At 39.9% G+C, this 14,755-nt stretch overlaps 1 protein-coding gene across 1 annotated transcript in view; it reads right to left on the reverse strand.

The window, feature by feature from the left end:
- Positions 1 to 14,755, reverse strand: part of rod (rough deal) — a 404,971-nt gene that overhangs the window by 389,645 nt on the left and 571 nt on the right. The window contains exon 2 of the mRNA XM_067146037.2: positions 125 to 271. Within this exon, the coding sequence (XP_067002138.2) occupies positions 125 to 262 (138 nt within the window). The 5' untranslated portion in view covers positions 263 to 271. The remainder of the gene's footprint in view (positions 1 to 124; positions 272 to 14,755) is intronic.

Here is a 14,755-nt window from a genome sequence, read left to right on the forward strand (position 1 = left end):
TCCGGTACCTGTAAAAATGACTGGAGATTGGCGTTTCATGCAGCAAAACAAAATTAAATAAGCCTAGTCAGCAACAGTAACAATAAATGGCATGCTTTTTTAACATACTAATTTAATTCTGTACCTTTCCTTGTGGCTCAATGACAGCAAAAGTTGAGGTTTCATACAGATACCCAGCATTATGTAGTATATTCCGGGTCCCAAAATTGACAGTTTCATCTTCTGCTTCAAAACCAACCTTGATCCTGTCCCAGCTGGCCATAGCTTGTTTCTAAAAATAGAAAAAATTTGCTTCACTATTATAATTCTCAATTAATAAACATACATAAATACACAAACCCTTGCAGGGGAGAGATACATTGACATGTCTAAAGCCAATAAAGCAGTAACCCTGATGAAAACTTCTTGTTTAAAAAGGCATCACAGTCTTCCATAAACTATTCAACAAAATATATGATACAGAGTGTCACCCCACCCAGTGGCTTTCATTCACTTGTCAAAATACGAATACAAGAAAATCCTAGGTTCACAGAATCATCAGCCTCTTGAACCATTACTCGAAACTATTTCTCAAAGATTATTCAGCAAATGTGAGAGAGTCTAGGTTTAGACAAGATTTGGGTACACAAGACAACAGTCGCACTGCAAGTTCTAGTGAACAACTGTTATGATCTGAGGATAAATGTACTCCTGTGTTTATCAGAAACTTAGGAAATTCTCAGAACGAACATAGAACGCAGACACATTTACTGTATAAGAAACTTGCACTGGCAGCAGACAGCCCACATTAAGGGTGATAATGAAGTGACTTAACACATCAAATATCTGCAAAGGAATCCAGCAAGGAGGTATTCTCTCACCACGCTTATTTAATTCTGCCTAGCCGAGCAGTACCCACACCAAGAAAACTAACACTGTCCTGAATCAGGCAATGTGGATAATCAGCAGGGTCATAAAAAATACCCCACTGCATTGGCTTCCAGTCGAAGGCCATAATCCTTCCAACAGGTGTAAGTCGCATGAACAATCCTGTCTGAGAAGTGCATAAAATACAGATCAGCACGTAATTTCCAATTCACCAATACATCCACAGAATCACATTAATCCGACTGAAATTCAGACACCCTCCTCCACTGTTGGCTCAAAAACTGGCCCTGGATTGTGAACCTGGAATGAAGAATGGACTGCGAAGTCCCCCATTGAATGGGGAGAGATCTCCAACCCTACGCAGTCACCGCTCTGATTTCATCTTCTGCGGACTGTGCAGGTCACACTACACAAAGTGCGTACTGAGCATGGAAGAAGTGGCTATGCGATGCATTCTTGAGGCTCATGGCCTTCTCCAAGCTATGACAACAGGGAAGAATTTCAGACTATGTGACACATTACCTTCAGGTGCCCTCACAGAGCCTTTTCCAGAACTATCAACCGACAGAATCATCAATCAACAAGGATCTGCCGCTCAGGTGGCAGATTCTCTATCAAGTGTTTACCTAGTCTTTTCTTCCATGATTTTAAAGAACTTAGAAACTTATCAAATACTTCCCTTTATAAATTATTCCCTTCCCTAATTATTTTCCTGTACATGAATATTTGCCCAAAATTGTCCTCCTGAATTCCTATTTCATATTCATATTATGAACTTTCCTACTTCTGAAAGTTCCACTTCAGCTTATTCATCTAATAATGTCATCCCACACCAATTCTCCACTGACAGCTCGGAATATACCATTTAGGTGAGCAGATTGCCTCTTTACTCTTAAGTCTTTGCAGTCCAAAGATTGCAACACTTTAAAAAACATTACTCTTTTGTGGGAAATCATCCATAACAAATTATGCTGCTTTCATTGGATCCTTTCCTTGGTTCTCATACCAAGCAATCCTGGTGTGGGTCCCATACACTGGAACCATACTCTAATTGGGATCTTGTCCTTTACATCCTTACTACAACTCCAAAATACTTTCATAACCATAAGAAAAGAACCTTTGTTTACAACCTCATTAATCTTATCACTCCAGTGGACTACTGTAGCAGTCAGGAGAAAGCTATACCAGGTAGCCGGTGGACTGATCCAAAAGTCGCATGGGAGCAATACTGCACGGCCGGTAAAGTGCTGCAGCAGTCGTCCATTGTATGGCGTGTCTGTGATTCACTACAGCATAATGCTAGAGAAGTTCAACCCTTGTGATATCTTGCAGCTATCTTTAAAGAATATAATTACTAGTAAAGTCACCAGAAAACATAAATGTCCCACAATACTGCCCTGCAGGATCAGGTAAGGCTTCACCTACTCTAATTTGATTTGATTTGTTTATTTATCATCAACAGAGTTATTAATTCTCCAATTACAGATGATATAATACATTCAAATATTAACAATATTAACAGCACTTACTACTACCACTACTAATTATAACTAAGCAATATATAATATATACATATATAAAAAAAACATAAGGAAGAAAAAGAAGACATGAAAACAGAAAAGTATTTATACATTTAAAATGATTGAAGAAAGTATAACTTTCAGTTGCCAAATGCGCAGAACAAGATACAAGGAACACACTGTCTATGAAGTGTCCATAAGATGTCTGCGAATTTCACTAACTGAAGAGTGAAATATATCCACTATCCCGCTAATTTTGTTCAGGGATCTTAGGGCCTGCATAAACCAAGAGTTCCTGTGTGATTCCGTTCTGCACCTGGGTGAGTAAAAGGTGACATACCTGTGCCTAGTCGTAAGAGACTCAATACACGGTTGTACAAAACAAATCATAATCCGTCGATGACAGCTTGATACCCAAACACTTCTTGCTGATCCATTTCAAGAATCGGATCTGTACTCGCTCTAAAGCATTAACTAAGTATTGCTGTTAGGGGATCCACACTTCAGAGCATTATTCTAGACTAGATCGTATAAGTGAGAAATACAGGGTTTCCAATGGGACAACAGATTTAAAACTCTTGCAATTTCTTCTGAGGAAGCCTAAAATTTTAAATGCCTTGTTAACAATATTTAACACATGCTCATTGAAAGATAGACCATTTTGATTACTAAAAATAACACCAAGATCGTTAATTTTATTAACACTCTTCACTTCTTGATCCTTTATATGATAATTGAATACATTAACTTGCAATTTTCTCTCGAAGGATATTGCACTACACTTTGAAATATTTAGGGTTAAATGCCACTTTTTGCACCATAATAATAATAATAATAATAATAATAATAATAATAATAATAATAATAGTAATAATGTTATTGGCTTTACGTCCCACTAACTACTATTTCAGTTTTCGGAGACGCTGAGGTGCCGGAATTTTGTCCCACAGGAGTTCTTTTACGTGCCAGTAAATCTACCGACACGAAGATGACTTATTTGAGCACCTTCGAATACCACCGGACTGAGCCAGGATCGAACCTGCCAAGTTGGGGTCAGAAGGCCAGCGCCTCAACTGTCTGAGCCACTCAGCCCGGGAATTTTCCCACCAATCACTAATATTATTTATATCATACAGTAACAATTCACAGTCACTCATCTTTACAATCACCTTGTAGATTTTAAGGTCATCACCATAGAGCATGGATTTGTGATGGCAAATCATTAACACATAGAAGGAACATAAAAGTCCCAGTAGTGAACCTTGTGGAACGCCACACATAGGCTGATAAGGACGAGAAATTATACCCTCGTGTTTTACTGAATACCTCCTGTCGTAAGGATAGCATTTAAACCATTCAAGCAAGCTTCCATGAATGCCATATGCTGAGAACTTAGTCAGAAGAGCATTATGCTGCACAGAGTCGAAAGCCTTGGAAAAGTCTGTGTACACGGCCTAGTCATATAGCCCAAATTTTCGTCAACAGTCTTCCATTATCTACCCTATCAACAGCCTTTGACAGGTCAACACCGATACTGTCCATCTGACCTGAATGTAAAATATATGCTGTATCATGCTGGAATCCTACAAGCTGAGCCTCAATGGAATAACCTTTCCAAAACCTGCACTTCCTTCTATCAAACCAGTTAATAATTTTGCAAAAATAATCAGAAAAACAACATCAAGATTGCAACAGTAAATATCCTGACACTGACGGGAAACACATCAGAACTGGCTGACTTCATGAAAGAAAAAGATATAGCCATACTGGGACTGTGTGAGACCAAGAAGAGGGGTATAGGAGAGATTCCACCAAAAGAAGGATGCACGCTGTATTACAGCAGAGGACCTGAAGCGAAAAATGGAATGGCCATCATACTTAGAAAAGAAATCCAAGAATATGTGGAGTCTACAAAATGTGTCAGCGATAGAATGATGGTGATGAGACTCCAATTTGAAAATGGCATGAAAGATCTTTTCAGTTGTATGTCATATGGGGTATATAGTCAATATGGCGGCGTGTGCAGAAGTGATGCTGAGTGTTATGCGCAGTATTATTATATTTTTGGTGGTAAAGAGTGCAGTGCAATACTCCAAAAGTGCTACAATCGCTTGAGATAACCCTCCCAGATACCTGGAAAACATAATTTTATTGGAAAAACTATTGGCGAGTGAAAAATGTACTCTTAACGATTTGACGTGGTGCAGTGCTGAAAGTCTGGGGATGGCAGCCATAGGTCGGCCTCGGCGAAGGGACAGGAGCAGTGTTGTCAGACTGCCTGTAGATAATCAGCCACTGCTGTGCTTGGCACTTGCCATAAATGGGGAGATCGAACTAAACCCGGGTCCAGAACAGTGTACAATTTGCAGAAATAGTGGTAGGAGGAACCAATTATTTGTCCACTGTAATAATTGCTCGCTAAAAGGGTATAGAACATGCGCAAAACTCTGTGTCTAAATTCAGAAAAAAATAAAGAACGGTTCCCATACATGGTTATGCTGGAAGTGTGAAATGCTGCCATTATCAGACTCGTTCTTTACAGTTACCAGTGATACGCCCAATGACTTAGTAAATAATTCTAAATGTACATACGTAAGTAAAAATATATAACTTTTTGCCTTCAATGCACGCAGTATTATGCGACCTGGACGGTTACAAAATATTCCTATTCCTGGATTCTGTGACCATCAGGCAATTCTCACAACACTGACCCATATAAAACCATCCCCCAAACTCCATATCAGAACAGCTTATAATATTTCCTGAAAAAACTGGAACAATCTATCCGCTTTACTATCCAACCGCCTCCCTGCTGTCACCTCAGAATTCACAGGCAGTACTGACATAAACAAGATATGGAATGACTGGAAGAAAATTTTCTTTCAATGCATAGAAGAAACCACACCAATAGTAAATATAACCAGCAGACAGAAATCCCCATGGATTACCACGGAGATAGTGCGAGAAATTTGAAGAAGGGACCGTCTGTACCAGAAATGGAAAAGAAATCCAACCGATTGCGATTGGGAGAAATACAGGCTGGCTAGGAACAAGGCTAAACAATCTATCTGAGATTCCAACGATTCTTACATCTACAGTCTCAACACCAAGGAACTCTGGGCTTTTCTCAGAAGTAAAGGTTGCAACAGAGCTCCATCTGTATTTAAACATAACAGTAGAGCAGTCTCCACACCACAAGAAATTGATGACAACTTCAACAGGAAATTTAAAAGTAACTTCTCCGTCCCTACTAAGGAAAAGAACATACTATATTCACGGACAACATTTACCCCTCTCTTCTCTCTAACCAACATGTATTTCTCAACAAATGAAGTAAAGGAGAGCCTTCTGAAAACAAGACCTCATGCCGCGACCGGGCTGGACCGACTGCCAGCGAGAATTCTCAGGAATTGTGCAGTCGCCTTGGCGCTCTTTTCAACTATTCCATTAATACCGGGTCTGTACCTGTGGAGTGGAAAGAAGCCAACGTAGTGCTGGTATTCAAAGATGGAGATAAGGAAAACGTAGATGATTACCGCCCAGTTTCTATAACATCAGGGGTCTGTAAATGTATGGAACGTCTAGTTGCTACATGTATGTTGGATTTTCTCAAGGAGTGAAACCTGTTGAACTCAAACCAGCACGGCTTCATTCCGGGAAAATCCTGCACAACACCTTTAACAAAAGTCATTGATGACTGGCAGTTCTCTTAGGAGCAGACTGATGTCTAACAAATAGACTGTGTGACTCTGAACTGGAGCAAAGCTTTTGACCAGATGTCACATCAAAGACTTGTGTTAAAACTTAGAAACTATGGCATTCAAGGTAAACTGCTGTCATGGTTGAGGTAATTTCTGGTGGGTCGAACGCAATGTGTTGTGTAAGGAGGAGCCAAATCAGACCAAACCACAATTACTTCTGAAGTAATTCAGGGCAGTGTGATAGGGTCCCTCCTGTACATGATTTATGCTCTCGACTTAACAGATTGTGTAAAATCGACCATGGCGCAGTATGCTGATGACACCGTCATTTACAGAGCCATGAAAAACAGTGATGATATTGTACAATTCCAATCGGATCTGGATAGTATAGCTCTGTGGTGTGAGGTAAATAAAATGCATATAAATATTAAGAAGTGTAAATACATATAAAACTAAGCAGAGCTAAACAACCACTCCAGAACCAACCTACTCTATGTGGAATCCAACTGCTGACTTCTAAATCCATCAGACTGCTCGGTATTCACATTACAGACAATCTGAAATGGAATAAACACGTGGAGGAAGTGAGGTGTAAGGCATACAGAGCGCTAGGTTTCGTCCGTACATGTCTCTCGGGAGGAAGAAATAAAGTATAGACAAGAAATGTGTTTTTCCACCAATCAATACACAATTTATTGTAAATAGATTACACTAGTACCGGTTTCGGCTCTTGACGGCCATCATCAGCTAGTACATGATTAGTTTCCAGCCATTAGACAAATCACAAGTTGTTATGTTAGACATCCCGATGTCTAATGGGGGATGGAAATGTAGTATACAGTAGCATGAAGTTAAAATATCTGTGGTCAAGGTAAAAAGTTCCAATAAGTTAGAACATGAGTATATAGAATATATTAAAATATATGGGCCACAATATAAAACACTTAAAAAGTTTTAACACATTAACATTTTTTGGTATGTATAGGTTAGACACTTGTTAAAATTTTAGTTCATGTTACATAGATTCCATTCTTCTATCTTCTGTGTGGTTCTTTTGCTTCTATGTCATGTGTGAGGAAATCTTCGAGAATGTTCTGAAACTGATATGCGTCATATTGATATGGACCTTTGTCATGAAGAAATTTTATTGTGTTATATAATCCAACTGTGATGTACTCTAGTAAGTTTTAATATAGTAATATAGTAAACTGCAGGTCCTAACTTTGTATTTAGAAGCAGTTGGTGGCAACACCTCTCTCGTCTATGTTCGTTTGTGGTTGTAGTTATTGTTGTTGTGGAGGTCTTGTACCAATATGTCTGAAGGCTTGCTGTGTTCTACTCATATGAGCTAATATGAGTCCCAGACGCACTCTGCCGCCAGCAGAGTCAGAGGGTAGTAGGGAAATAAAATACCACTGTGAAAAAAAAAACTGGTCCCTTGCAAGGGTTACGGCAAAGACTGGTAAATGACCAGAAGCCAGAAAACATCTTGAGGCAACCTCTAGGGCTAACAACCCTAGTTGTAAAAGGATGGGTACCCGTCCAAAGCAAAGTCAAGTCAAAAAGCATGATGGCACAACATTTCAAGAAACATACCCCAGGAGGTAAATCTTCGGATAAACCCCTCGTCGTGAACGCCACGGCGCACGAGTCTCGTTCGGATTCTGGGGGAGACTCTACATCATGCAAGAGACGAGTCGGAGCGTCTCGGTGTACCCCGAAGAGTCAAAAACTCAGGCCTAAATCTAAAACCTTTCTAGCAACTTTCAACATAAATTCACTTACACAAACTGGCAAGCTGAAAACCCTCACCAAAGCTCTTCACGAAAATCAGATATCCATAATGGCCCTACAGGAAACAAGGTACCCACATGAAGAGATTTTTGAATCTGAAGGCTACCGATTTTTCAAGAGCAAAGCGCAAAGAGGAATCCTCAATGGAGCTGTGATGCTTGGAACTGCGTTTGCTGTTAAAACCAAGATCCTTAAATCGGTTGCAAATTTCGAACCCGTGAATGACAGATTGTCTATACTCACAATTAAATGCGCAAACAAAACCTACGCCCTAGTTAACGCACATGCTCCTACAAACGATAAGAACAAGTCTGATCCAGACGAAGTTGATAATTTCTGGGACCTACTGGATGAAAAATTAAACAAAATCTCCAAACAACATGTCAAGCTTCTTTTGGGTGACTTCAATGCCCAACTAGGTTGTGAACAGAAGTACAAGAAAGTTATAGGAAATTAACCTGCTCACAAAAGAACCAATCCCAACAGCAAAAGACTGGTGTCCATTTGCGAAAATCACATGTCGACCCACTTTCGCCATCTACCCAGAAAGCAAATGACTTGGCGTTCTCCCGTCCAAGCTCTCGGAAAGTTCCAAATTGATCATGTTGCAATCTCCAGGAGAAACAGCCCTGAGATTATGAATGTCAAGGTAAAGAAAGGCATCAATGTGGCCTCAAATCATTATATGTCTCTTATCAAATTCAAACCAATTCCCGCAAACACACGGAAGACAACCAAACAGATCACACGCTTTGACAATGATAAACTTCGGCAAAGGGTCGAGGAGTTCCAGGGGAAGTCTAGACCAAATGACTGACTTTAACAACACCAAAAGTCTCCTTGTTGAGGCCGCCAAAGATGTTGCAGAAATCAAGAGAAGAAAAAAGCATGCCTGGTGGAATGGTACCTGCGAATCAGTCCTCCAAGAAAGACTCAATGCGTGGAAACAGAAAATGATTGGGAAACCTACAAAACCCAACGTGCCCAAGCAGCTAGTGTGTTCAGAACTGAGAAATGTAAATATGAAAAATCTCTCATTGAAAAGATAGAACAAAACTTTAGGAAGAATGAAAGCAGACAGTACTACAGAGCCTTCAAACGCAAACTCACTGGCTGTAAACCACCATCTCTATGCTTTGAGCGAAAGGATGGCACACTGGAGACGTCAAATGAAGAAAATTGCAGCATTCTGGCAGATTACTTCAAGAATTTACTTAATTGCTCTAAACCGCAAAGCGCCATTAAGACCAAGGAACCCTTACTCAGGTACCCAGATTCCAGACCACCCGACAGAGATGAAATCAAGCGCCACATTCCCCGTCTCAAAAATAACAAAGCGCCGGGGGAAGACTCAGTAGTAGCAGAACTATGGAAATATGCCCCAGAGGAATCACTTGATATCTTGCAAAAGCAAATAGAAGAAATTTGGAACAAGGAGACCCTACCCGAAGATTGGAAAATAGCTTTGATCCATCCATTACACAAAAAAGGCAGCATGAAGAACATCAACAACTAAAGAGGAATATCTTTGCTACCCGTGACTTACAAAATTCTATCACTTGCCATCCTGGAGCGTTTGGAAGCACAAGTCGAACATCAAATAGGTGAATACCAAGGAGGGTTCAGAAAAGGTCGCTCAACAGCTGAACAGATCCAAAATCTCAAAACGATCATCAGATATTGTACACTAAGGTCCAAGCGGTATGTGTCTGTCTTTGTAGACTTTAAGAAAGCGTACGACTCCATTGACCGGGAAGTCCTGCTAAACATCTTAAATGAATTTGGAGTTGATTTGAAACTGCTGGCATTAATTAAAGCCACCCTGACCGATACAAAATCCAAGGTGAAGTTTCATGGATGTGTCTCGCATTCCTTTGACATCAAAACAGGAGTCCGACAAGGTGATGAGCTAACACCGATACTCTTCAACTGTGTTCTTGAAAAGGTCATCAGAACCTGGCGGGTGAGATTACAGGAAACCAACTACAGTCCATTGAGAATAGGAACCAAATCCAAGGGGATCGCAACAGACTACTTAGCATTTGCCGATTATATTGCTGTTCTCTCAAACGACATAGAAACCGCTAGAGCTCAAGTTGAAATTTTAAAGGTTATTGCAGAACAAACTGGTTTGCAGATATCGTTTGAGAAAACAGAAGTAATGACTAACATCAAAGAGGCTCCACCAAAACTCCATACAAAATACGGGAACATCACCCGAGTAGACAAATTCAAATACCTGGGTGAGATCATCATGAAAAATGGACTGGACAAAGAAGCACTTCAGGAGCGAGTACGCAAACTGGAAATAGCCTACCAAACATCCCGCACAATCTACAACAAAAAATGCCTTTCCCAAAACACCAAGATACGTCACTATGAAACAGTTCTGAAGCTAGTAGTTCTATATGCAGCCGAAACCCTGTCTCTAAATGCCAACAAAGGACTCCTTGAAGAACTGGAGAAAAGAGAACACAAAATTGTGAGAGGAATCTTGGGATCAAAGTACAGAAATGGAATCCATCAAAAGAGATCCAACAAGGAAGCCTACAGCAAAATAGAGAAAATTACCGACACAATCAGAAAAAGACGGGCACGATTTTACGGTCATCTGAAAAGAATGGATGGAAGAAAGTTAACTAAAGAAATCTTTCGCTTTTTTTATTCAAACCCCAAAACCACAATTCCCTGCTTTAGAAATACCAAAGAAGACCTGCAAATGCTACATATCTCAGCTGAAGACGCCCTTAACAGAGATCTCTTCCGCAAGAAAATATTGACGAACGGGCTAAACCGAGACGAGCAACCGAAGAGAAGACACGGTGCCCCTTGGACAGAGGAGCATAAGCAGGCCCACTCACAAAGAATGAGGGAAATTTGGGCTCTAAAGAAGGCCAAGTTCAGTGTCAAATGCAACAAGACTTAATGTGGTCCTTGATGGCCCCAGCGAATTATATCTATATATAATAACAATAACAACAACAACAACAATAATAATAATAATAATAATAATAATAATAATAAACGGGTTGCATAGATGAGCACTTAGAGGACTTTTTAGAGGAAGTGGGGAGACAGAAGGTAAGGAAGTGCTATTGATGGGAGATCTAAATGCATAAGTTAGAATGGAAAGACAAGGAAGGGAAGATGTTATAGTGCCCTTTGGATATGGAAATGTAAATCCAGAAGACGAGTTGTTGGTAGATTTTTGCATGAGGAACCAAATGATTGTTGGAAACACCTGGTTTAGGAAGAACAGTCAGAAGATTACAAGGTATGGTTGGGGAGACAGACGAAAAAAGACCACGATTGATTATATAATCATAGAGAAAGAACACTGGAAGAACCTTTTAGATGTTATAGCCATGCCGAAAGAAGTTTTTGGTGGAGTTGTGATAGGAAAATTAAAAGTGGGAAAGATTGAAAAACCCCCATTAAGAAGAGAGAAAAGAATTAAAGTATAGAAGTTTTTTCCCTATTTGCTTCACGTCGCACCAACATAGATAGGTCTTATGGCGATGATGGGATAGGAAAGGCCTAGGAAGTGGCAGGAAGCGGCCGTGGCCTTAATTAAGGTACAGTCCCGGTATTTGCCTGGTGTGAAAATGGGAAACCACGGAAAACCATCTTCAGGGCTGTCGAAAAAGGGGCTCGAATCCACTATCTCCCAATTACTGGATACTGGCCGCACTTAAGCGACTGCAGCTATCGAGATTATAAACTTATAAACATAAATTTAATGGATTAGATCAAGATTTAACAATATTAGACACATTGAGCAGAGGCCCCCTACTAGATATCACAGAAGTCTGTTTCATACATCTAGACCAATACTTCAATCCTAATCTCAACTTGAACGACATTTCCGAAAAGCCCAGAATTTTATTTGATTCTCTTATTTCAGTTCTCAACAGTGTTAAACTCCCTAAAAATAACTTGTGTTTTTTTTCTTTTTTTTTTCTCCCCAGATTATACGTCACATGTTATCCTTCCCTACCAAGTCCATCTGACTCCACCCCCTCCATCACCCCTCCTCTCCCCCTTCTGACCCACCCTTTTCCTTCCTCAACGATGGTCAATGCTTCTAGCAAACTCTAGCACTTGCTCCTTGCCACTCTCCACGCATACTTCAGGCCATTTGAGGTGAGTCTCCTACTTAACTTTATAGTGTTTTGCCCTATTTCCAATATCTCATTTTAACTCTTAACTTTCTTTTCATACTTCAGGTCCGAATTGGATCAAGAACTTTCTGGCCATATAACCACTTTCTCTTTGCCTGCAATATGATCCACTTCTTTGAGTACCTCATAAATGATGGCTTCTTATTATGAGTTGATGATACAAGCCACTAGCAAACTTACTTATGTTACTTTATTATCAATACTCCGTGGAAGGACTGCATCCCATGTCAGTTTTTGGATGTCCATGTTTTATTTAACCTAGTGTTTAGCAGTGCTACGCTTGAGACTTTTCAATCATTCCAAAGTGATCAAGTCTTTAAACATTTGTTAATATCCTCACTTTCATTTTATAATTGGACCAACGAGCACATAACTTGTTTATATTCTTTTAAGCATTGTATTTTTACCTCATCTTATTCATGTCACTATTATTGAGAGTTTATTATATGTACGACATACTTTTATATCTTTGTTCACACAACCTGTTTCAGCTGATGATGGTATCCATAGACACCAAAACAGGTACTGAATAAAAAAATGTGATTATATTAACAACATTTATTATGTATTGAAAAAAGGTGGATCAATTAAATTTCCCTCAATTGTATTTTATTAAGTACAGACGTTAATTTGTATTGTATGTGTAGCTGAATTGAATACCATTCTAAAGGGGCCAGATCCTGTGTTACTACTAAATGAACGTTATACAGTTGCAAGTTCAACTGGGTTTTCTTTTTATACATTATTTTAATTACATTCTTCAACCATATCTCGTTCACCTTGTTCTGGATTCTGTTCTGACTGCCGTTCTTTCTTTGTGACGGTCTGAGAAACTTAGGGATCAGTTTCAGCCTCAGGCACTGCTTTAGAAAAGCTATGTCTTTAACCAACTTACAAATCTTCACTTTAAGATTGACAAACTTATTTATCTGATATTTCACCTGGTTGGCTATTATATTACAAGTTATTATCCTCATGATTGTTTCTGTACTGAAAGTTATTCATATAAGAAATAACAAAGGTATTTTTACTGTTCCACCGATTCAATACAACACACTGTTCTGTGGTTACGTTTATAAACAGCTATATAGATTAATGGTACATGTTTCGCCCTTACTAGAAGGCATCTTCAGCCTTTTGTCAAACTTAAAATGCTAAAAAATATAATAAAATTCTTCCGGGCTGTTATGCCGTGGTCCACTCCTCTCGCTTCTCCCAGACGTTTCGACTACTGCTGCGGTAGTCATCTTCTGTGGCGTCGTGTAGATACGCTCTCCTGTATCCCGCTGGCGACTGCGAAAGTTGTTTGGGAAGCAGCTGTATTTATATATAAGTGTGTGGCCTCCAATTGGTTCGCGCTGTGCAATCCGACATCTGATTGACTATCTCAAAGCATGACCTCCGATTGGGTCGCGCCGAGCAGCCTGACGTTTGGTTGGCTATCTGAGCACACGACCTCTGATTGGTTTGCTGGCAGAAGTGTCAATACTCGCCTGACGGAGCACAAAAGGAATTGTCGCTTGGGGCAATACGACAAATCAGCAGTAGCAGAGCATGCACTGTTTGACAGAAATCATGAGATCCGTTACGAGGATACTGACATACTGGCCACAACATCTCACTTTCACGCGCGTCTCTACAGGGAAGCAATCGAAATACATAAACATCCGGATAACTTTAATAGAAAGGAGGAAGGACTGAAACTCAGCAAGGCCTGGTACACCCCTTTATATAACGTACGGCCGAAGTTTACTAAGATCAGGGACATTACAGTCAACCAACCAGAGGATCCATTGCTCGGCACGACCCAATCGGAGGTCGTGCACTCCAAGATCCAATCAGACGACAGATTTCTCGGAGCGACCCAGTCAGAATCCATGCCCGGCGTGAACCAATCAGAGGTCGTGTGCTCAGATAGCCAACCAAACGTCAGGCTGCTCGGCGCGACCCAATCGGAGGTTGTATTTTCAGATAGTCAATCAGATGTCAGATTGCACAGCGCGAACCAATTGGAGGCCACACACTTATATATAAATACAGCTCATTCCCAAACAACTTTTGCAGTCGCCAGCAGGATACAGGAGAGCGTATCTACACGACGCCACAGAAGATGACTACCGCAGCAGTAGTCGAAACGTCTGGGAGAAGCGAGAGGAGTGGACCACGGCATAACAGCCCGGAAGAATTTTATTATATTGACACCGGCCGTGAAAGCCTTCATACTTTAATTAAAATGCTAAACTTGAATATTCAATAAAAAGGTAAAACAAGACAAATAACAACGTAAAGCTAAAACCTGAATACAGAGTCATTTGAAATATGGACAATATTAAATTAAAACATGTGATGAAATAGATTAAAAATTAACGTCAGTCGAAAACTATGCTTCCGAAGCTAAAACTCGATCTTCATCTTTCTATGACGTGTGGTACTTTTATCTTTTCAAGCACGCAATTCCAATATAGTCGCCAAAGAATCTTGCCCATAGTTAAAATTTGTGTCCAAATTGAATAAAAATGCCTTGTCTTGTTTCACATTTTTATTGAATATTCAAGTTTAGCATTTTAAGTTTGACAAAAGGCTGAAGATGCCCTCTAGTAAGGGCAAAACATGTACCATTATCTATATAGCTGTTTATAAATGTAATCACAGAACAGTGTCTTGTATTTAATAGGTGGAACAGTAAAAATAC

The sequence above is a fragment of the Anabrus simplex genome, chromosome 4 (genome assembly GCF_040414725.1).
Source record: "Anabrus simplex isolate iqAnaSimp1 chromosome 4, ASM4041472v1, whole genome shotgun sequence".
Classification (NCBI taxonomy): Eukaryota; Metazoa; Arthropoda; class Insecta; order Orthoptera; family Tettigoniidae; genus Anabrus; species Anabrus simplex.